General features: G+C 38.9%; 1 protein-coding gene across 1 annotated transcript in view; it reads left to right on the top strand.

The window, feature by feature from the left end:
* Positions 1-23,700, top strand: part of ST6GALNAC3 (ST6 N-acetylgalactosaminide alpha-2,6-sialyltransferase 3) — a 626,194-nt gene extending 602,494 nt beyond the window's left edge. Inside the window, exons 4-5 of the mRNA XM_058303350.2 lie at positions 20,323-20,430; positions 21,492-23,700. Of these exons, the coding sequence (XP_058159333.1) occupies positions 20,323-20,430; positions 21,492-21,678 (295 nt within the window). The 3' untranslated portion in view covers positions 21,679-23,700. The remainder of the gene's footprint in view (positions 1-20,322; positions 20,431-21,491) is intronic.
* The last annotated feature ends 1,736 nt before the right edge of the window (positions 23,701-25,436 follow it).

The raw sequence follows: 25,436 nt of genomic DNA, 5'->3' as shown, positions 1-25,436 counted from the left end.
CATCACCAAGGCATTTGACCTCAGGTGTCCTGCTGGAGCAGACAGTCGTCCCTTTTAAGACTAGGCCAGCCCTGGTTGTATCAAACACTGGTTTGATACACTGATTATACTCTATTATTTGACAGAGATATTTGTGCATAAGATAATCAATGAAATGTCAGCCTAGTGGAAAAATTACAAACTTTAAAGGTTCTTTAGGTTAGAGATTCTGAAGTTTCTTCTCTTAGGTGTTAACAAATGAAAGCTTATCCTTCATTTATTTGGTTTATTCTTTTCAGTGCCTGGAGATCCATGTCAGTTGTTGTTTCTGACCTTTTCTAATTGGATTATCCTCCTTTAGTGAGCCAGATAAAAACAATTTTAATAGATGGGGAACATGAGGGGATAGCTTAGCTTTTCCTAGTGAAAGTAAATATTCCCCTCCAAATAATTTACTTCAGGAACTATGGAGCCATGTAACACAGTCAGCAGGGCAATAATAGCTTTGGGTAGGCAAGACGTGGCCGCAAAATTAGTCTTTCTTAACCAGAAGAAGGTCAGAGCTGCACTGTATATTTTCAATTTTGCTTTTATGTGTAGCTGATTACTTGGGCTTTAGCTGAGGATGTTTTAACTATGATCCCAGTGATAACAGAGACCTTGGCAATAAGTTTGAACCCAATCTCCTTCTCTGGGGTGAAACTACCTCAAATCTCTGTCTTAAATCCTTGTTGAAAGTTTAAGTTGTTCAGACATTACTTTTAAATGTGAATTTCCATTTTAAAAGAGAAAAGATACTCAGGATATAGTTTTGCTAGAAGTAAGTTTGAGTCTGAGTCTGTGCTAGAACTGTTTCTAAAGAAAAAGCTGATCTAGTTAAATAGGAAGGCTACGTTTTGTGTCATATATGTTGCTAGAAGGAAAAAGGATAAAACATGGGAGACTATGACACAGTGAACCCTGTTGGGGACGATGACTGTGGTTAAAAGTACAATTATTAAAATGGTCCTTCATTAGATATTATACATTATACAAATGTATAATAAAAGGGCGGTATATGGGAAAAAATACACCTAATGCAAACTATGGACTGTTGTTAACATAATGTTTTAATGTTCTTTTATCAGTTATAACAAAGGTACCACACCAACTGACTGTCAACAATAGAGGGGTTTAAGGGATATGGGATTTTTCTTTTTGGAGTAATGAAAATGTTCTAAGTTTGAATGTGATGATGACTATACAATTCTGTTATTATACTGAGATCCATTGACTATACAGTTTGGATGGAGTGTATTTACTGTGAATATATCTCAATAAAACTGCTTAAAAAAGCTAAGGTAAAAGTGAGTCATTTCATTTCTCTTCTAAAAAAGGTAAAGTGGCAGGAAAAGGATTTTTATCTGCTTAGACATATTCCTACCAGATTTCAATTTCTCCCCTCCCCCCCAGACATAAGGAAAGTATTTGCAGAGGGAATGGCTGATAAGAGAACTAGAGGAGAAGACAAAAACCTTCCCTTAATGATTTTTAATTAGTTTAGGGAAGGAAAGGCACCTATGCCTTAGGTAGAAAAAGGTGATTAACATCCAGAACACTGAGGCCCACATCATTTTAGGAAGGGCATGGTTTCAAGATAAGATGAAGGGTAAGTTAGACAGAAGCAGCCTTTTTCAGCCTAAATACAACACAAGGGTTATATCAAATAGGGATTGTTAGTAAGAGTTAAGGATTAGTTAGAAATAAAGTCCTTAATTATTTCTAGAGTATTTAATAGACTTATCTTGTTGGAAGGGATCTTAGAGATCAACCAATCCAACTTCAAATCTTTAAAACATACTTGGAACTTTAGTTAGGCTGTTTGGTTGCAAGGAACAGGCACCTCTTCTAGCTAAGAGGGAATTTATTAAAAGAACATAGAATATAAGGGCTAGTAGGAAACCAGGTCTGGGGAATGAACTGAATCCAGAAACTTGATTTTCAGTTCTTATCCATTTATGTCTTTTAAAGTTTATGATATATGTGCATTAGCAACATAAAGCTATTGTTTAAACATGGCCATGACCAAAATTTTTTTAAAAAGTGTTTTGAATTTTGAAATTACATACACAAATCTATAAACTGATGACAGTGACTGTAGCAGTTTGATATGGTTCGTGAATTCCAGAAATAGATATTGGATTATGTTTGTAAAATTGGTCTGTAACTAGGCATAATTAAATTTTGATTAGGGGTTTAATTGGGCCACATCAGTAGGGTGTTGAGTCCCTGTCCCTTTTTGGGTGGGGACTCACAGATAAAAGACATGGCAAAGAACAGAGTTGGAGTTTTTGATGTGGGAGTCTTGAGCTGGAGCCTCGGAAATAAGAACACAGAGGAGCTTGGTTGTGAGGAATGAGATGCAAGCCCTGGGAAGAGAGGAACCCTGAGCCTGGACAGAAGTAAGCCCTGGAAAGAGAGGAACCCAGGAAGCCTGAACCTTGGCAGATGTTGGCAGCCATCTTGCTTCAACACATGTTGAAGACTTTGGCAAAAGACTTTGGTGAAGGGAGTAACTGTAGCTTCTACCCCAGATAAATACCCTTTATAAAAGCCAACCAATTTCTGGTATTTTGCATCAGCACTTCTTTGGCTGACTAATACAGAATTTGGTACCAGAGAGTGGGGTATTGCTTTTGCAATTACCAAAATGCTGGAATGGTTTTATAAATGGGCAAGGGGTATTTTTTGGAGGAATTATGAAATTCTTGATAAGGCCTAGATTGCTTTGAAGAGACCGTTGATAGCAATATGGATGCTAAAGATACTTTATGACACCTTAGAAATAAATGATGAAACTATTATTGGAAACTGGGGGAAAGGCGATCCATGTTTTAAAGTCACAGAGAACTTAGCAAGATTAACTCCTAGTGTCGTAGGGAAGGCAGAATTTGAAAATGGCGAGCCTGGGCATTTAGCTGAAGAACTTTCCAAAGTAAACTCAGAGAATGCGGCTTGGCTTCTTCTTGCAGCTTATAGCAAAATGCTAGATGAGAGAAATACGCTGAGGACTGAACTGGTGGGCACAAAGAAACCAGAAACTGATTCTAGAAATTCCAAGCCTCTGAAAATCAAGTCCCCAGATGATAGTGCCCCATTTTGAGAACTTAACTAAACTTGGAACTTGTCAATCAAGATTGAAGATGCTGTTATCTCAGAAAGGTTTGTGGACAGTCTTATTGTCTGATGACTTGGACCTCTGCTTCTTGCATACTAAACCAACAAGCTTTTTGAGAGAGCTATATGAACAAAACCACTGTCAGCTTGAACTAAAAGGGACATGGAAAGGAGAAATTGAAGGAGAAATAGCTTTGAGGAAAATGATGGAAGCTGAGATCTGGAATTAAGACATCACCTTGGGCCAAGAGAGGAACTACACCCATGTGTACAGAGAGGGTGAGTTTGCACCAGTAACTGAAGATGGTGGGTGTTCCCACCCAATGTTCAGGGAGAGTTTTGCCTCCCCGGGATACAGAGAGGGTGGAACATAGTTCTTAAGAATTAGGGTGCTTAAGGTCAGCACCCCATAGTTTGAGAGGGATGTGTCCGTCCCCCATGGATTAGGGAAGGCCAGGTGGTCAATTCATTGCTCTGGGAGGGTTGAGCCTGTAAGCCAAAGATTAGGGAGGATGTTTCCTTTACCTCACAGTACTAGAGGGGTTAAGGCTCTAACCCAAAGATTGGGTAAGGTGTCAATCACCCCAATGCTCTCAGAGGGTGAGGCCTGGAGCTTGTTTGCCACCCAGATGCTTGATGAGGGTGGAACCAAGAAAATGGTCATTAGGAAAGCCTGTGGAAAGAGTGGTCCTCATGAGGCACCACAGAAAACAAACCATCATCTTAAGAATGACTCTCGGACTTTGAAATCGAATGAAGGATGCCCTGCAGGTTTACTGAACTATAGAGGACCCATGACTCATGTTTTCCTCCCACATTCTCCTTATGGTAATGAAAATGTTTATCCTTTGTCCATTTGTGTATTGAAAGCAGATACATTATTTTGTAAGTTTCAGAGGTCTACAGCAGATGGGACTTTGCCCCGAGACAAACTGTATTTCTTTAAACTGATTGTGATGTGATTCTATACTTAGCATTACTACTGATTTAGGTTTTGTGGGGGTTTTTTTTTTCTTTTTCTTTTGATATTGTAATGTCTTTTTGGAATTCAGAGGGTAGAGTGTAGCAGTTTGATATGGTTCATGAACTCTAAAAACAAATATTGGATTATGTTTGTAAACTGATCTGTACCTAGTCATGATTAAATTATGATTAGGGCTTTGATTAGGCCACATCAGTAAGATTACACCTTGGCAGGTGGGGACTCACAGATAAAAGATATGGCAAAGGACAGAGTTGGAGTTTTTGGTGCTGGAGTCTTGAGCTAGAGCCCCAGGAAGTAATCACACAGAGGAGCTTGGTTGTGAGGAAAGTGAAGCAAGCCCTGGGAAGAGAGAAACCCTGAGCCCAGAGAGAACCAAGCCCTGGGAAGAGAGGAACCCAGGAAGCCTGAACTTTGGCAGAAGTTGGCAGCCACCTTGCTCCAACACGTGGCAAAAACTTTGGTGAGAAGTAGCTTATGCTTTATGGCTGGGTAACTGTGAGCTTCTAACCCAAATAAATACCCTTTATATAAACCAACCAATTTCTGGTATTTTGCATCAGCACCCCTTTAACTGAGTAATACAGTGACTCTGTATTAAAAATACAAAATATGTGTATTTATAATCTCTCTTACACATACTATGTTATGATAACTTTAGTGATGAAAGATGTCTTTGGGATTGAATCATTTACTGCACAAAAGACATATTCAAGTCCTAACCCTTCATCCTGTGAGTGTGAAGCCATTTATAAACAGGATCTTTGAAGTGTGGACTCATTTGTGACCTTCAAAGATCCTATTTAGGTGAGGCCAAATTGAACCAAGATGGGCTTTATTCCATATGACTGAAATCATTATAAGCAGAGGAAATTTCAGTGCGGTCAGTCAGAAGAAGCCAGAAGTCAGAAGAAAGCAGAAAATGAGGCAGATGACCATGTGAGGGAGGCAAAGATGCAAGTCAAGGAATGCTAAAAATTACCATCAAGTCACCAGCAGAATGCTATAGACTGGAGAACACATGACCTATCCATACCTTGATGTTAGACTTTTGGCCTCCAAAACAATGAGCCAGTAACTTCCTGTTGTTTTAAGCCAATCTGTGTGTGCTATTTGTCATAGCAGTCCTGGCAAACTAAGACAGATTCCAAACCTACATAAGCTAATTCTCTTTTTATTATTGAAGGAACTTGGCCTAGGAAAAAGTGGCATTTACAAGATTTCTCAGAGAGCTTAATAGTAGAGCCAGAAGAAGAATTGAGATCCTGTGATGGTTCTATCAAACACGGGATGCCTTGTAAAAACTGTGACCAAGAAAGAACCTGACTATGGACCTTATTTCTCTATTGTCGACTGTCCATGGGCAAGTACTTTACCTCCTTGAGCCTTCATTTCCATAATAGGGACATTAATACTCAGTATTGGGTGGGTTTTTTTAAGGATTTGATGAGATGACCAATGCACAGATCTTGATACAATGGTACATACTAATGCTCTGTAAATTGTAACAGTTATTATTAATAGAAGGAATTTGCCAGCTTTTTGTTGCATAACAAATGTTCCTGAAATTCTGGCGTATAAGAACATTTATTTCCTATGTAGAGATCCATAGTCAGCTATAGCTCTGCAAGGCTTAGCGAGGCTTGGCTCCAGTTTGGGGCTAGGCTTCCCTGCTCCATGATTTCCTTATCTAAGACCCAGTTTGAAGGAGCACCCCCTGTTATCATGGTGGAGGTCAGGAGTGCAAGAAATTAGAGGGTTCTGATCCTTCTTAAAAATCCTACTGGTGGAACAGCACCAATCCCCCAAGTGCAATGAAAAAGGATGGTCCAATGATGAGCCCTTGATACTGATGACTATGCTTATGAGCCTGTATGCCTGAAATATGAACTAGGCCTAGAGCTGCAGAGTGCCTAAGAATTACCTCCTGAGAGCCTCAGTGTTGCTCAAATGTGGCCACTCTTTAAACCAAACTCAGCATGTAAATGCATTACCTTCCCCCCAGAGTGGGACATGACTCCTGAGGATGAGCCTTCCTGGAACCGAGGGATTACTGTCAATCACTAACTGGTGATGCAACTAGAAAGGGACCTTGAATAAAGGGTCAACTGAGACTAGCAGAATATCTCAGCCTACATGTAGGATCATGTGTTAAAAAATGCTTTTTGACCTTGAATAAAAGGGGGAAATGGCAAAGACAAATGAGTTTATATGGCTAAGAGTCTTCAGAAAAGAGTCGGGAGGTCATCAGAGAGGTTGCACTTACACATGCCTCAGCAGGATCCCAGAGACATCCAAAGTAGATACAACCGCAGGTACTGGTTCTCCTGAGGGTTATGGAGACACACAGGTCCTATTGTCATGGCAGATGGCTCTGGAGTTCAGTACCATGTCAGTGGGCCTACTTTGGAGTTTGGGTTCCTGAGTTTGATGGAGTTGGACTCAAATGTGACCTTTCTACACATGCCTCTTCTGTCATTTTTACTGAACCTGTGGTTGGCAGTAGGGTTGGTGTATACTCAGGAGACTTGACTCTCTGGACTGTCCATGTGCCAGCTGGGCCCTGAGTCTCAGCAGAGTTGCAATTCCTACTCTCTGGTTCATTAGACTTACTCCAGTCAGCTAACAGGGAGGTGAATATGGTCAACCACCGCACCAAGGAACCGAGAGTGCCTACAACTGCAAGCAGGAGAATTGCATCCATCATTCATGTGGGATCTAAGCCCCCTCTCGATATAGAAGTGGAGTGGACTTTACCATCCCAGGGTCCACAGGATGGAGGAATAAAATATGGATTAAAGTGGACTTACTGATATTCTACTATAGAACTATTATGACTAGTAATGGAAGAAATTGTAGCATAGATGTGGAGAAAGTGGCCACAGGAGTTGCTAAGGGTAGGGAGAGGGAAGAAGAGATGTGATGTGAGGGCGTTTTTGGAACTTGGAGTTGTCCTAAATGATACTGTAGGGACAGGTGCTGGACATTATATATCCTGCCATAACCCACTGAATGTGCTGAGGGAGAGTGTAAACTACAATGTAAACTATTATCCATGTGGTACAGCAGTGCTCCAAAATGTATTCACCAAATAGAATGAATGTGCCACAATGATGAAAGAGATTGTTGATGTGGGAGGAATGGGGTGGGGAGGTTTGGGGTATATGGGAACCTCTTATATTTTTAATGTAACATATTTTGTGATCTACGTATCTTCAAAAAAATACAATTAAAAAATGATGGGGTGGGGGGGTTGAGGAGTGGGGTATATGGGAAACTTCTTTGTTTTTTATTGTAACATTTTGTGTGTTCTATTAACTTTTAAAAAAAGAAAATTAAAAAAATAAAATTAGGGAAGCAGACTTGGCCCAGAGGTTGGGACGTCCATCTACCACATGGGAGGTCCACGGTTCAAACCCCCGGCCTCCTTGACCCGTGTGGAGCTGGCCCATGCACAGTGCTGTGTGCACAGGGAGTGCTGTGCCATGCCGGGGTGTCCCCCGCGTAGGGGAGCCCCACGCACAAGGAGTGTGCCCCATAAGGAGAGCCGCCCAGCGCGAAAGAAAGTGCAGCCTGCCTAAGAATGGCACCACCCACATGGAGAGCTGACACAGCAAGATGACGCAACAAAAAGAAACACAGATTCCCAGTGCCGCTGACAACAACAGAAGCAGACAAAGAAGAACATGCAGCAAATAGACACAGAGAACAGACAACTGGGGCGGGAGGGGGGAAGGAGGGAGAAATAAATAAAATAAAATAATAAAATTTTTGAAAATCCTACTGGGTGCTGTCACATTGTTCGTTTCTGCTTATACTCCATTGGTCAAAGCAAATCATTTGGCCGAGCCGAAAGTAAATGAGATGGAAAAGCAAGCCAGGTTCAGGGAGGGGATTAACAATAGTATCTGAACAAGAAGATTGCAAAAAAACACTACAGTCATTAAGACAAGGGCCTCTAGTGTAGCTAGCTTGAATAGCCTAGAATCCACATTGGCTATTCATAATGCCAGATGTCTTCAAAATAATGGGTCATTTAAGAAAACTAGTGATCCAGGGAAGGCAACAGGTACTTAAGATAGAGATTCTACATGAGGGTACATAGTGTCACCCTTTCTCCCAGTAGCACCATTTGGTGGAGGAGATCTTGCTTTAGAGGTCATATAGTTCAGTGTTCTGGACCTGAAAGATGTTTCAGAGGGTTTACATTCTTAAAACAGCAAAGGCATCTGTTTTATTTTCATTAATTAAAGAAAATTCAATGAATTAAAAGGTTACTTAAAATCTGCTTCCCTTTTACATGCAACTGGTCAAGAGTCTCCAAGTGTGTATTGCGGTGTTAGGTGGAGATTAGATGAGCCTGTTTATGGCTCACAATTTAGTTTATAATACAGATGAACATTACTAGGTGCATCCTTTATCCTCACACATTTTTAATTGTTTTGTTCTTAGTCTTATATTGTTTACATTAGTTCCCAATTCTGAATTAATGAGGAACTTAATGAGAAAGAAAACACATAATTCTGCCAATTTACCCCAAGATAATTTTCTTCAGATCTATAAATTTCCATCATCTGAAAACAATAGCTATAGAGAAAATCAAGATATCTCTAATGTTTCAAAACATAACATTAGAAAGAAAAATAAATCAGTTTTACCTGTGCATCCTATCTCTAACCAGTAATTTCTGAGATCCATTCCAGATGATTGGACAGATCAGAGCTGTTCTGTATTCCCAACGTTTTCACAACTCAGTATGACTGCACAGATGAGTTGCTCTGTCTGAAATGATTTCCTCTTTCTCTTTTCTTCTGCCTGGTGTTTCCGTCTACACCTTAACCTACAGTTCAGCCCTTACCTCCTTTGTAAAGATATCTTCCCCAATTCCCCCACCTGTGTTTGATGCTCTTCCCTTAGTATTGTCACAGCACTTACAGGGCAGGTATCTCTTCCATAGCCCCTAGTTTTGAAATCAGGCATTGAGTTTGCCTGAACTCAAGAGCAACTTGGTGTTTCTAGTCCTAGCATAGTATGCCTCACACATACTATGTACTCCACAAATTTTTCTTGAATGAGTGAGAATAGGTAGAATTGAAGCATAATAGATAAGATTAGAAGTTATGGGGTGGGGGAGTGGTGAGGAGCATTTCAGGAAGAGGAAAATGTATGAGTAAAAACAATAAAAAGATAGAGGCTGAAATGCGTAAGGTATGTTTAAGGAGCAATAAAATAAAGCACAGAGTTCACTAAGTGAAGTCCTGGAAAATGCAATGGGGAGTTATGTTTGTAGTGTATGGACATCTATCCATACCGAGTGATTAAGGAACAGGTTCTGTTTTTTTTATTTAAGATTTTTATTTATTTATTTATTTCTCTCCCCTTACCTCTCACCCTGCTGCCCCGGTTGTCTGTTCTCTGTGTCTATTTGCTGCATCTTCTTCTTTGTCCGCTTCTGTTGTTGTCAGTGGCGTGGGAATCTGTGTTTCTTTTATTGCGTCATCTTGTTGTGTCAGCTCTCCATGTGGGTGGTGCCATTTTTAGGCAGGCTGCACTTTCTTTCGTGCTGGGCAGCTGTCCCTGCGGGGTGCACTCCTTGCACGTGGGGCTCCCCTGCGCGGGGACACCCCTGCGTGGCATGGCATTCCTTGCACACATCAGCACTGTGCATGGGCCAGCTCCACATGGGTCAAGGAGGCCGGGGGTTTGAACCGTGGACCTCCCATGTGGTAGATGGAGGCCCTAACCACTGGGCCAAGTCCGCTTCCCAGGTTCTGTCTTAATGACAAGGAGAACTCTGCCATCCATCCCTGCCATTCCTGGAGTTCCACTGTTCACTTAAGAAAGTAAAAGAACTCTCAGAAATGATTATTTCCAATGGAAGGGCCTTTAAAGCACAAGGGCAAGAACAAAATAACCTTTTAATTTCCGAGATGAATGAACAAGGTAATTTTTGTGAGTGGTATCTTCTAATTCTGCAGTAGCGATAAATCATACTTTTGGGAGCTGTACTATTTTACTTTCAAATGTACATTTTGAAAAGAACACAGTCATTCCTTATTATGCTCCTTTTGTACAATTTCATTGCATTCATCACTAGTCAGAGGGTCCTGTTGATTCTATGATAGGAAAACTATTTGTTATTATCCGGACTCCAATGTCACCTGCTTAGTGTAGGCATTTTGCTTTAGTCGATCAGGATAGCTGTATAGTTTTCCTCTAAGATTTACTGCCTTCTCCATTTATCTGTGGTCCATTAATTTCAATTTCCCAGGCCTGGATTTCTTTCACTTGGTGTATTCACTTGTGAATTACTATCCACAGGATTATGCTTTTAGCCATTTGAAGTGTTTATGTCCATTTGCAAATGAGTCAAGCCGGGATCAAGAATTCTACTGTCTGATTTACAGGAAATTGTTGCTGCCTAAAAATTTGTTGGGTATGCCCCATTGTTAGATAGTGCAAATATACGGTGTTAAAGTAATGACAAATTATAAACAAAAATATATGACTTGGGGACAGCCGAAATTGTTTCCACACTTTGGGCTTTGCTTCCATTAGACAAGTTCAAAACATGAGATTAAAATCCCAAGGTGCTACTGATAATCATCTGCCGTTTTATTCTTTCTTGCCTAAACTGTTTAAATGTATTTTTTCATTATCTGTGTGCTTTTGAAGAAAAAATGGGGGATTGGGGAGAAAATGTATTTAGTTGAATAATCTGCATTCTGTCAGGTGTTTCCTCTCCCTCAGAAAGTATCTGGAAACTTACTTCACTATTCTTATTTTTCCTGCCAATGTAGTATATTGAAGAGTGAACTGAGGTCCAATAGTGTTAAAACAAAGACATGAAATATCGACTAATTCCTTTTTTAAATTCTCTTTTTCCTCCTGAGTATAGCAGATTTCAGAAGCTACTGCCAATATTGTGCTCTCCAATAAACCTCCATTATTGGAAGGGTCTTGATCCCCTTTGGGCTTTGATGAGTGATTATTTTGCTTTTGAAATGTTAACTTGAGTGCTTCAGGCTTGGCTTTCATCCTTCCTTGGGTAAGAAATAGTAAAATTTATATTTCAGAGTTTGAGCCAAAAGTCCCCAGGGGACTACTGCATGAAGGAGAGGCAGCCACAGAACTGAGGCTCTTGGACTCTTCATCTTTGCTTCCACTGACATTTTTTCTCTACCCCTGCATTGCATATCCCCCCATTCCCAGTCAAGCCAATGCTCTTTGGATGTAGACCAAGTGAATTTGCTAATTTCTAGGGTTGTGTTAAGCAGCAAGATAGTGACTGGCCAAACCTGTATGGCTTCAGATGGACTTGTCATGAAGGAAGAAGGAAGATGTTTGGCTGGATGAGGAAAGCCAGTGGTATAGAGAACCGACAGAGTGGGGATAGCAGATAAGGAGAACCCGGCTTTTCAGGGTCAAGGAATCCCTGAGGCTAGACCAGCCTAAGCCAGGAGAGGAGGAATTGGTGTGCCAAGAAAGCTACTGCTCTGTGAGGACCTAGAGAGCTTGGAACAAAAGTGAATCTAGTGAAATGTGAAGGGGAACTTCTCAGAAATTATGAGGAGAAGATTTTGCTAAGGGGAGAAATCAGGGGCTAGGACTAATATCTTCACAGTCAAATGTGCACCTAAGGCTTTTCCACTAAGAGAACAAAGCTTCATTCAGAAAGACTAATATCTATGCATTTAGTATTTCCTGGGTCCCAGGCACTCTAAGCACTGCACATGCATAACTCCATTCAATTTTCACAAGAACCCTATAAGATGTATCTGATTATCACTCCAATGTTACAGATGAGGAAACTGAAACCTAAAAACATTAAGTTGTTTGAGGTCACAAAGCTAGTTAAACGACAAAGTGAGAAACATAACAAGATCAGCATGATTACCACACTCAGAAGGGCACTTGGCACCCAGGAGATGCTCAGTAAGTAAGTTAAATAAACAAAGTTATTTAACATTTCTGCGTTTTGGTTTCAATATTCATAAAATTCATAATAATACATACCCTGTAGGTTCTCGTATGCCTAAGATGATGTCTATAAAATTACTTATCATTCCTGGAGGTCAGATCATTTCCTGGAGGCACATAGCACCCAGCACTTGTCTTAGTAGATATATCTTTCTTTCTGCCTGTTTGAGGATTATTAGGGTGCATTCCTTTCTGTCATGGGCAAGCAAGAACACACTTGAGAATCAGTGACATAGCAGGGCATGTAGCTTCTTGGCACCAGTCAACACCTTCCCTCTCAGCAATCCTATGAAGCAAGGTTTACTGGTTGTTGGTTGTGCAGCTGGCGCCATCTGGGTCACAGAGGAGGAAAATAGTTTTTATCGCTTTCACCCAGAAGAAGGCAAAAGGAAAGGCTCCCATGAGAGTGATGCTCTATCCTCTTTGGTGACCCATGAGAACACCTTTGAAAGAAGCCCAGGAAAATAGTTTGGTGGATCCTTAATAGTTGAAATTCGAATTACTGTGTGATCTGGTAATCCCACTTCTGGATACACACCTGAAAGAACTGAAAGCGAGGATCAGACAGAGACCTGTACACCGGTGTCCATAGCAGCACTATTCACAATTGCCAAAAGATGGAAGCAACCCAAGTGTCCATCAACATATGAAAGGATAAACAAAATGGGGTGCATGCATACAATGGAATATTATTCAGCTGTAAAGTGAATAGATGCTACTACATGGATAAACCTTGAGGACATCATGCCAAGTGAAATAAGACACAAAAGGACAGATAATTGTGTGATTTTGCTTGTACGAAATAACTAGCATATGAAAATCCATACAGACAGAAAGTAGATTACAGTTTATCAGGGGTAGGAGGCATGGAGAGAAGGAGGGGGAAGTTAATGATTAATTGGCATGGAGTTTCTGTTTGGGGTGATAGAAAAGTTTTGGCAATGGATGATTGTGATGGTAGCACAGCCTCGTGAATGCAATTAATACCACTGAATTGCATACTCAAAAGTGGTTACAATTTATGTTGTATATGTAATAAAAAATTTTAAAAAGAATCTAATAAATGGTAACAACAACAAAAAGCCTGGATTACAATCCCACTTCATTGTCTAGTTATTTGTATGGAACAAGCCTTTAATTATTGGTATTTCTTCCATGTACCCACAGAGTATACAAAGTAACCCTAGAAATTACAAGATTTCCTTGGCAAAAATGAGAAGTTGCATACATCCTGAAGGGTTTATGCAGTTTGTTGATAAATGAATGAAACTTACATACTCATCACACAAAACCACAAAGCAGTATAAATGCCCAGTAACTTCTGTAAGTATTTGGGTTCTGCGTAATGAGCGAATTGAAGAATGTGAATATGCTGAACCTTCTGGAATGTAGAAGTGCAGAGCCCTTTCTCCCTTATCTTCTTCATGATCAGCTGAATCACTGTCCTCAAAGTAGCCCATGTAACTCTCCACTATCAGATTGTTAGAAGTAATAAGGTTACACAGGTCAGGTCAAACCAATGAAGTTATTTTTTTTTTAAATCCTTGAGTTTCTCGAGGTGAGCCTCCCAGTTGAGTTATGTAGGAAGACTGTGGCATTTCTTTCTACAGGTTCAGGTCTGTTCAAGATAAACCTCAGGGACCTTGTTAAACAGATGTGAGGAGGATTGGGGTTCATGGCATTCCTGTAGATAATTGCTTTCCTTTTACATTAACCCTGAACTTTCCTCCCGACCTTTAGGTCTCAGAATTGCAGAACAGCAAAGAAGCCTAATACCACTGTTCCTTCCTTGTTAACACTTCTCAGACACTTTTTTACTGAGTCTTTCTTCTAACCATAATTCTTCCTCTTTTCTCTTTTTTTATCCTTGGTCTTCTTCACCTATCCGCAGCTGTCTCTGGTCTACAACAGAATCTCTTTGGATAATTTTATTCTGCTTCTACAAATTGTTTTTCACACTTTGGTCCATGGGCCATGTGTATCATAATTTCCTGAGAGGTTCATAAAATACAGACTCTTGGGCCCACCCAGACCTATTCATCTCTGGAGATGGGTGGCACATCAAGGTTTGAGAAGCATTGCTCTAAAAGAGTAGGTTCCAAGCGTCTTAATTCTTTTCCTGTAATTTATAATTCAGATTCATATAATACATAAACGTATGTTCAACAGGCATCCATACACCCTCTGCCTTCATGTGAGTGTTTATCTCGAGCAATGGTTTTCAACCAGGACTGACTCGGTGATGTCTGAAGAGATTTTTGGTTTTCACAACTGGAGGGGGTGGGGTGGGGGGAGGATGCTACAGGCAAATAGTAAGTAGAGTCCAGGGATGCTGTAACCGTATAGCCCACATAGCAAAGAATTATATGATCCAGAGTGTCAATTGTGCCAAGGTTGAGAAACCCTGATCTAGAGAAAGGACTGTTATTTGTCCCATTAGAGTGCAAACTCCTTGAGTTCAGAATGAGCTAATGGTGTGTTCAATAAAGAGAAAGAATATTCTGCAAATAGATAGTAAATTGAACATAGTGAAGTTTTCTTTTGAAGAGTTACCTTTTCAATTTCCTTAGTTCCTCCTCTGAAATTATGCAAAATAGAAATGTCGCTCATTAGAAGGTTCTAGCTTGCCAGGGAATAGAAGAAAAATTCTTCACAGTGTGTTTCCAGAAATGAAGAGATGAGAAAGTGTGCTCGGAAACAGGAGTGCAGGCAAGTGAAGGATGCTGACAGCCAAAAATACTGAGGCTGGTAAAAATAAGCCTAGCTTGACAGACAACAAATCCCTCTGGCTATGTGATGGCCCCTAGACATCAAGGGACAGGGGTAACATCAAGGGGCAAGGTAGCTTATATTTTATCAGTAATAAACTAGATGAAGGATCATATTTTAAATCATATGCCTTCAAGCATGTGCTAAATCAAGGTTTTGACAGCACCATTTTTCCAAGAGATAAGCAAGTAAATTTAAGTAGTTTCCAAGTTGTAAGTATCTTGATTACCAAGGAGCAGTGGGATGCAAAGCTTGGCCAGTGGAAACAAATGATTGATAGCTTCCTCTTAACACTCCTGCCTTTATTTTCCCCTGCACGGCTCATTATTTTGCCGCATTAATTTAAGCTTCCCTATTGTACTGAATTAGGGGCTTAAATCCTCTTATCATCCCTATGGGAGTCTTGATTGTTTATTTGTAGATGACAATAATTGTTTTTATCGATCCCCAAACGTGGTAGATATAAAAAGGGCTATGGCTGGTGGCCAGCTGGTACAGAGTTAGTGCCGCATGCATGAGTGACAAATTATAAAATCATATTTGGCCCCAGAGGAAACCCGTTAAGAAATTTTTAAAGACATTTGATAGTTTTCATTAGGTGTCTCCAAGCAGAAAAGCATAAATAATTTCACATATATCAGTTCAGCTCATTTTTTATTATTGTTGTTCTTATTGAGCCTTAAAAGGTTTAGTTGGGTATAATTTATGCTTCCTCATTTTCAGTATTCCCACACAGCAGCACAGGAGAGTTTGGAAATGGTACAGTTACAAGAATTCTTAGAGCCAGTGCCATCCAGGCCAGTGAGTTCCCTTAGTGACTCAAATCACCAAGGCAGTTCTGTTCAGAAGAATTTCAGGTTTAATCCAGCAGTTGCAATTATTCACTGCAAGCATCCTTGCAATAGGCATTAGCTCCAAGTATCTTGAGAGACTGCTTTGCTGGCCCAAACATGTACTGGGGGTAGGAACCCTCATGTGATTTCACATCAGGGAAAGAAAATTCAACTGTCTAATTAAGTGCTGTTTGTAGGACAGGGCACTTGGGTAGTATGAGCCTCCTTAGTATGAATCTAATGGTACACAGTTGCCTTGAAGAGCATGTTTCAGTCTACCTAGACAGAAATTAAATTAGGTTAGGCTTAAAAGGAACCAGGTCTCAGAAACATGGTAAAATTTCCTTATGAGGTATGGTGACATGGAAAGATGACACACCCTGAAATTTTTTATCTTCTTCTGTGATAAAGAAAAAACAAGTATATAGAGAGGCTACTTTGACAATTGTACCTTACATATCCTTTGAGGGTTCTGGCCCCAGAGCTTGCTGATGTACTCCCAGCACCAACTCTTTGGGTTGGAACTGTATAATCCAGAAGAATTTATTTTGCAGAGATTGAGGCTCTGTAAGTCACATGAATAATCTTTTATCCTGCAAATATTCTATTATATTTCTAGAAATATACTACTTCTAGAAAAACATGTCTAGGGAAAGGTGTTTTGCCCAAAATTAGATTTATTTTTTTCCACACCCAAATTAAGATTTACTCTCAATGCTGTAATCCACTTGTGCCCTTTACCTTGAGCAACCATTTCAGCACCTTCTATGAGAGGTCTTGTGTGGGAGGGAACATGGAGTTCCTCCCCCAAAAGTTTATTGATGATTGTTGTTACCATGGTAAGGTAATAAACTTGATACCCACTTTATCTTTTTATATAGCCCCCAAATATTGAGCAACATGTCCATCACACGGAGGGCATAAAATCTGACCTGACTGATTAACATGTTTGTTCATTATACATCTAATATGCATGGAACATGGGCCAAAGCTTACTGAGTGATTATTGAGGCAATGGATCATAGAATCATTTAATTTTAAAATTGGGCAAAAACCTGGATTTGACTTAGTTCAACCATCTCATTTTAGAGAAAAGGAAACAGACCAAAAGAGGCTAAAAATGTTCAAAGCTTCATATTTAAGTAGTGGCTGAGTTGGAATGTGAATCCAGCTATTCTGACTCCATTCTGCACTGCACTCCTGCACTGCGCTCTGAAACATGTGGGCTTATACTTTTTTGCATTGAATTGTGACAATTGTTTTGACATGTGTGCCTTCCCTGAAGAGACGATATGCTCTTTTAGGAAATATTCATTGCTTCTAGCACAGTTAGTGGCACTTAATAGGAGCTCAGTAAATGCTTGTTGAAAGAATGGATAAAGAGGTGAATAAGTGAGAAATGTTTTACTTTCCCATCATGTACAAACAAATGGTAGAATTTTCAGTCATCTCTACTAAGGCTTGGTCAACCTTGTAGTGAAGAGGGAAAGAAGCTAAAAGGGGATTGAAAAAATGAAAAAGAAAGGTAGAAAAAGAAGGCAAGGATAGGAGAAAAAAGTATAAATTCAGTAGGAATAATAATAGGACAAATTCAGTACATAAACCAAAATTCTTGTTTACAATATGATTCACTGAATATTTTAAGCCCACTGTTGAGATCTAATGCTTACACAAAAAGATCCCTTTCAAAATATTACTGCTCATTGACAATGCACCTGGTCATCCCAGAGGTCTGGTGGAGAAATACTATGAGATTGATGCTGTCTTCATGCCTGCTAACACAACATCTAATCTGCAGCCCATGGATCAAGGAGTAATATTGACTTTCAAGTCTTATTATTTAAGGAACACATTTTCTAAGGCTTTAGCTGTCATAGATCATGATTCCTGTGATGGATCTGTGCAAAGTCAATTGAAAATCTTCTGTATTGGATTTGCTGTTCTAAGTGCCATTAAGAACGTTTGTGATTCATAGAAGGAGGCAAAATATAAACATGAACAAGAGCTGGGAAGAAGCTGATTCCAAACTTCATAGATGACTTTGAGGGGTTCAAAAATTCAATGGAGGAAGTAACTGCAGATATTATAGAAATAGCAGGAGAACTATTAATAGAATTAGAAACATAGCCTGAAGGTGTAATTGAATTGTTGCAATCTCATGATAAAACTTGAACAGATAAGGAGTTGTTTCTATCTGCAAATAAAGGAGTTTCTTGAGATGGAATCTACTACTAGTGAAGATGCTATGAACATCGTTGAAATGACAACAAAGGATATAAAATATTACATGAACTAAGTTGATAAAGCAGAGGCAGAGCTGAAGATGACTGACTTAAATATTTTTTTTTACTCCAATTTTGAAAGAAGTTCTACTCTGCATAAAATGCTGTCAAGTAGCATTGCAGGCTACAGAGAAATCTTCCATGAAAGGAAGAGTAATTGATCTGGCAAACTTCATAGTTGTCTTATTTTTAAAAGTTTCACAGCCACCCCAAACTTCAGCAACCACCACTTTGATCTTTCAGCAACCATCAACATGGAGGCAAGACCTTCTACCAGCAAAAAAGATTACAACTCACTGAAAGCTCAAATGTGTTTAGCATGTTTTAGAAAGGAATTAAATTAAGGTATATGCATTGTTTTTTTCAGACATAATGTTATTGCACACTTAATATACTTCAGTATAGTATGAAAATAATTTTTATATACACTTGGAAACCAAAATTTTGTGACTCACTTTATTGTGGTAGTCTGGAACTAAACCTAGCTCCAAGGTAAGTCTGTAAGAACTTTTTAGCATGTGGTGCTTTTAGTAGGTCCTCCTCAGACCCCCAAATGCTGGGCTGACTGCAGATTAGTTTGTATAGTAAATAAAGTTGGTATTTAGTGTATCTCACCTCCCTGTGGTGCCTCTTCCCACTCATTTATCACCCATTCATGAACCCGGTTCTTGCACCTATTCCTATCACAGAGGAAAGTGCATGTAACTCAGTGTGGCCTGGCTTCTGTAATATTTAGCATTTGAAAACCAGGTATCAGGAGATATAAAAGAATGGCTATGTAATAGTGTGAGTTCAGACTCAGTGACATGCAAGGAGAGGAAATATAAATGGGCTGAGTTTGTGTCTCCTTGCAAATCACCCAAAGTCATTGAAAGTAAAGGTTAAAAAATCCAGCTCTCACTTCCACTGTGAGTTTGTGTTTCTCCTGAAATGCCTGTAGGTTGTAAATAATTTGACACAAACTAGTGCAGGTCTTACAAAAAGATATTCAAGGTCCTAATTATAGGATATTGATGTTTTGGGTACTGGGGAATTGCATCAACAGTATTGGACAGTGATGGGGAAAAACTGCTGGGGGGAGGGCTGTACCCAGGGAGTATTTATCAGTGGCTCAGGGTTTGTTTGTAGAAGAGTTGGCTGTGCTCCAGTATGCCAAGAAGTCTAGGTGGAAGGGAGGAAATTTAGTCCTTTTTTAGAGGTGTCGTTGCACAGTTGCCAAACAACCTGGGGTGGTCCAATTGTCCCTATCAGGAGACTTTTAAGGAACTAAGCAGTCATCTGCTGGGATGGATCAGGTCACCTTGAATAAAGACATATACGGAGACCCAGATTTTCTTTGAACATTCACGTGAATCATTTGGAACCTGGCAGATCCCTTCAATTAGCACTCCAACATCAACACCCACCCTTTCCCTTCACTTACTACCCTTCTCAGCAAAGTTTACTTTCTTGCAATTCCTCAAACATACCAAGCATGTATGCCTGAAACATGCCTGAAACATTTCTTTGTTCACATGACTTCTTTCTCCTCCTCTTTTATTATTATGAGATCTTTGATCACTTTATCAGAGAGGTGACCAACCTTTATAAATAGCCATCTCTAACCCAATCTTCTAGCCTTCATAAAGTCCACGTTTGTCTCTTTGGACTACTGCATCCCCAACATCTAGGCAGTGACTGGCTCATAAAAGGTGTTCACTAAAATGTGTTAAAGGAATGAATTAGTGACTCTCTAAATTTCTTATTTGATGTTGGTAACATAGGTCTCACAAAGGAAAAAAAAGTCTTGTCTCATGATGCCTGGAAAGTAGTTGGAAAGAACTTTTAAGATGCTCTCTTAGACCAAGTCATTCACCTATAACACATCCAGTTTATACTTAGAAAACCAAGGAGCCTCAGAGAAGGTGACATGTCCAGGTAAGCAAGATAGTGCCATTATCATTCAGTTCCCATCAGGGCTCCAGGCAACTTTTTAAAAAATCCGCCTGATATATAGCACTAATTTGTGTCATACAGAAAACCAAATACATTATTCTTCACCTGAAGGGATCAAGATTATTTGACTTCAGATATTTGCCATATGGCTTCTCTTCCACATAAAATAGCTTCAAGGCTTACGGTAGCAAGAGTGAGAACATGCCTATAAATTATTCAGAGAGAATTCCAAATAAGTGTGTATCTTTGACAGATTGTCAAATTTCTTAATGCTCTTTATCCTGATAACAAGTGCTACATTTTGCTAAAATGTTGCTGGTTTCTCACACACTTTATCGTTGTTCTGTGTATGTTTTCCATGTTGTTCTGTTTCGTTTGTTGTTGTTTGATTTTGTTCCCATCACAGAGTCCAGTCCGGCTCTTATCTCAGCACGGGGTGGTTTACCTTCATTCTAGCCATGGATGCCTGTTACAGCATTCACGTCTACGGGATGATAAATGACACCTACTGCAAGTAAGACCACAGGAAATTATTTTTATGCATCTCCAATTCGGATACCTTGTCAAAATATCACAATTCATTTTAATACCATAAATCTGAGAAACAGATAAAGCAACAATTATTTCCCAGTGTTCTTTGCTGACATGACATTTTATTGTCAGTGCATCAAGTTGTGACTTTTAGGGGTGATAAAAAGAAAAATATTTACCACGGTCTAATGTAAATGTCAGAAGGAACATTTTTTTTTTCCTTAATCAGTGGCATATCAGGGACTTGTGGCTTGGAAATATAAAGCATACAGAACAAGTTTAGTGGTTATTTAATTTGCAAAGCAAGTTTACCCTTTCTGCTGCTCTAATGACTTGACGGATGGCTATCTCCTCAATGATCTATTTGATCACAAAGGACAAAATGTCCTGAAGCCTTGGCAAAACTGACAGCCTAACCAGAATTCCTGGAAATTATATCTTATTAATAAGTGAGTAACCTGCCAGATCCCTACTTTAAATTAGAGTGTTTATCCACAGTATATCCTTACTGGTGGTATAGTTTTTAATTAGATAATAAAACAAATCCTCCATGCTTCATCAAGATAATAGAAAATATTTCCCTACCATCAATTGGCACAATCTAATTCAGACAGTGTTTTAGTCAACTTGCTCAAATGGTAACTCTCAGCCACAGTCTTCATGATCAAATATTTGTGCCCTAACTATAAGCATAATGGCCCATTTGTATCAAATATCTCTTTTTGAAAAACCATAAAATTTCCCAAGCTCTGCAGAACCATTAGGCTATGCAAAGTTTGCTTCCATTATATACTATTGCCTTCTTCAAAAGATAGCCGTATGTAAATGGTGTGATGTATAAGTTTTATTTGATCTATTAAAGCACTGAGGGCCTGGTGCAGCTTCCTAAAAGCTTTCATACATAATAGCTTTTAACTGAGTTCATGGACAAGAATCATGCACGGGTTTGCAAGTAAATGCATTTACTGGGCACATAATGGATTCTTTAATTGAATTCTTCATTCTTCATCTTCTTTTTCTTTTCTTTTTTTTTTTCTTTTCTAGGACAGAAGGGTATAGAAAAGTCCCATACCATTACTATGAACAAGGCAGAGATGAATGTGATGAATATTTTCTTCATGAACATGCCCCATATGGGGGACATAGGTTTATCACTGAAAAGAAAGTATTTACTAAATGGGCCAAGAAACACAGGATAATATTTACACACCCAAACTGGACGGTGTCTTGATGTTGAGTTTTCTGATCTTGCCATAACACTTGACATGATGATACTGCAACTGTGATGCTGATGATACTAAAGCTGATGATGATGATGATGATGATAAAGAACAATAATGATGAATGAGTTCCTGTATATTCACAGACATGGATGGTGACTCTGCCAGTAGATTGATCTTGGGATTCTGTGGAGGGTGGTTGTGCTCATTATGTTCTCTCTGAAGGTTCCACACTACATACTGCACTTTATAGTTTAACTGGAATTGAAATGAAGGCCAGTGACATGACAGCTGTGACCTAAGAAATGGGAAGATTACCCTTCAAGGTGGCTGCCCAGAATTATTAAACAGTGAGTAACTTCCAAAGTCCATGGGCAATGGCCCCAGGAGGATTATTGACTTGTAGCCTCTTGAAACTGAGCAGCTCCACCATCTGAAGCATGGTTGATTGTCAAACACTGACCCAAGAAATGGTATCTGGGTACAGTATGTTACCATAGTTACAGTTAGGGGCAGGAAAGGTATTTCTTCCTGACATACCATCTTCCTACACTCCTTCCTACAGCTGAAGCCTCAGGCCAATTACCTAATTAGCAATGGAGGTATCATGGACTTCCTGCCCATCTGGATTACTTTGACTATCTCAAACACTCGATTCAAAATGGGCCAAATAGCAAATTTTGAGACTATCCACTCTAGCCACTCCATTATTATTATCTCAAATAATATAACTACACACGTTCTTAGAACTCTATATTAATGGTTAGTTATTTTTGTCACATCCTAAGTATTTCAGAAGCTATTTAACATGGAAGATATCAGTTTCAACACTGTAATAACATATACTGTGAAAACATCCTAAAACATAGTCGAAAGGGTTTGCTAACTCTGCTTCAACATCCGACAACTCAAAATTATATGCTTTTTAAAATCATGTAACAAGGAAAGCAAAGCATATTTTTACATCAATTTGTATACTATCATACTTCATAATGTATATTTGTATATTCAAATTTCTATTTTATAGGCCCAAGATGTGTCTCTCCATACATTACATTATCATTGTCAAGTGCCAACTGCTAAACATAGAGAAGAAAGGATTCCTTGAAAACTCTGACCAGAGCGTTTGCCTTCTTGGGGTTTATTTTCCCCACAGTGTATACAGTTGTTATGCCATAATAGCAACAATAATGACCTTAATGTCCAAAGTGCTTTGTCATTTAGAGTCTTTTTACATATTTATCCTGTGTGAGGTCCCTACCTACCCTGTTGGGCTCTTGCCCCAGCACACTGCCATCCCTTTAGCAGATGATCTGTAAATTGTTCCCCCTTGCTAATATTTGTATACAATAGCATTTAGATAGATTAGTACCCAGATGATTTCAGTGCCAAATACAATATATTAGGATTATACAAAAAGTATAACAAGGATGGCCTGGGCCAAAATCAGGACTCCTGTGCATGTAGGCAACTTTGATATTCTTTTTTCAAATAACTCTCTTTAGGTGGGGAAAACATGAGGAAGCAGGGACAATAGGAGGAAGTGAGAGCAGAGAAATAGAGTTTCCTCTCTCAGCCTTGAGATAACTGTTCTCCACATACTCATTGCTCACTAAAAATCAGAGGATGGGTTTGCTGCGAGTAGCTGAGAGTCCAGAAACATTCTGGCAGAATGATTTGCAAGACAAAAGCCAGTTATAGTTAGTTTATATTTACAGAATGTTTTGGGAGTCTGGAAGTGTTGACTTGTTTCACTTCAGGTGCACTTTGCTGGTTAAAAAGTGCTAAATACCATGTTCAGTTAACTTTAAAATGTGCCATCTTGGCAAAAGCCTCTTTCCTTCTCTCTTCTGCCAATTTTGATATGCCAATACACACTCCATAAATATTACCACACCCCAATCCTGTCCTTGAAGAGAGTTGTTATTCTTTTGTTTCCTCAAGTAATTTTTGTTTTATCAATGTTAGTTTTTCTAGAGCTAATGATGGATAGAAATGTCCATTCAAAGAAAAATAAACAGATACAAATGTTACAATGGTAATGCAGACTGTTTTTTCCCCATTGCGCTAGAGCAATTTCACTTTTAAATGAAAGAGAATCCTTGATTAATCAGAATGCTTGAGACAAATAACCTAATTTATTGCATTTCCTGGTAAATGGAGGGCCAACTCTGTGTTCACCCTTACTGATGAGAAATTTGTGAATATCTGCTTGCTCTGGCAGGCTTGCAGTGGCTGGAGGCAGAACTGGAAAGTCTTATCCCTCACTCTACGGCAATAAGTGAGGGTGGAATGGCACACTTTTCCCTGCAGTGTTTGCTATGAAGGGGAAGGGTGGGCTTTTTTTCCTTCTCTCCCCTTCTCTTCCATTCCTTCCCTTCCCTTTTTCTTTCCTTTCCATCCTTCTTTTCTTTTCATTTTAAAAGTTAAACTACATCCCTACCCTGCATATTTCATTATTTTTCTCTATTATTGATTTCTTCTAAAAGTAGGAAACTCTAAATTCTTAATTGAGAGACCTGATCAGTTGGTTTCCATTGTAATAAAAATTTTGACAAAATGACTAATTTTTCTCTTGGCAGTCATAATTTTCTCTACTCTCATATTCTGTTCTTCTTTATCCCCCGCTTCCTAATTCTAGTGGAAATGGACATGTTGGGAATTTTGTCACATGTGGGAAAGAAATTTTCCATTAAAGATTTGCTTATAGAGAAGAGCATGGCAAAGGAGCAAGTCAGAGGGTACTTTTTCTTGCAAATTTGTGGTCAATTTCATAAGCTCTGGTCAACTCTAAGAAATTTCATGGAGCATCTAAACAGGAAAATTTAACTGAACTCCCTCATCACTGATCTGCATATATTCAGGAAATTAATTAAAATATAAACAGATTTCAGTACCATCCAAGGCTTTAAGCAAATGTACTATAGAAAATACATGCAAGCTAAAAATAATATTTTTATTTGTACAGAATCCTAGGAAAAGCAAGGAAATTTAAAAAGTTTTCTAAATGAATGTATATTCTAAGTTAACCTAATGTTAAGTAGAAATTTTTGCATTGTTATTATGACAATGTATTTAAGAAATCTTTTAGAGTATATGATTTTACATTATTATCAACCTATCAAATAAAAAGCTATTTGGGTGAGATGTTTGTATATATGCACATTGATTCCATGAGTATTTATAGATTCTCAAATTTATATATGGAGATATACATATAATTCTATATTTTTCACTGACGTGTGTGAATCACAGAACAATCTATTTTAGACTTCATCTGAAACTTGTTGGGTTACATTTTGAATCTTAATGAAAAAAACGAAATCAAAAATCCAAATTATATCTACTTTAAGTCTTGTGATTGCCTTGATAGAGAGTACATAATATTATACTCAATGCCGGGCCAGAAGAATAAAGCTAGAGAAATCGTTAAGTCTAGAACTGAGACCACAATTAGATGCCACAGTTGTCACAAATCAGACTTGTAAGTATAGCAATCTGTAGAGTAGGCTCTGCAGATTGCAGCTCAGCTAAAGCCACATTGAAAAACATCACATCAAGCTTCATTCACACTGAAGTAAATGAACATTGGTGCCCCTATTCAAATAAGCCTGTCTATAGCATAAGCGAAATACTTATTTGCATGATTTTTATTATGTGGCTAGAGAACTGTGACCATTGTGAGAAAAGAAAATTGTATAAGGAGATTGTTCTTTGAGGATCTGATATGAATCAGCCTACATGGGAGCAAGAGTCTAAATTGGGGACT

The sequence above is a fragment of the Dasypus novemcinctus genome, chromosome 9, assembly GCF_030445035.2.
Source record: "Dasypus novemcinctus isolate mDasNov1 chromosome 9, mDasNov1.1.hap2, whole genome shotgun sequence".
Lineage (NCBI taxonomy): Eukaryota > Metazoa > Chordata > Mammalia > Cingulata > Dasypodidae > Dasypus > Dasypus novemcinctus.
The sequence above is the reverse complement of the archived record's forward strand: the minus strand, read 5'-3'. Positions and strand labels throughout refer to the sequence as shown.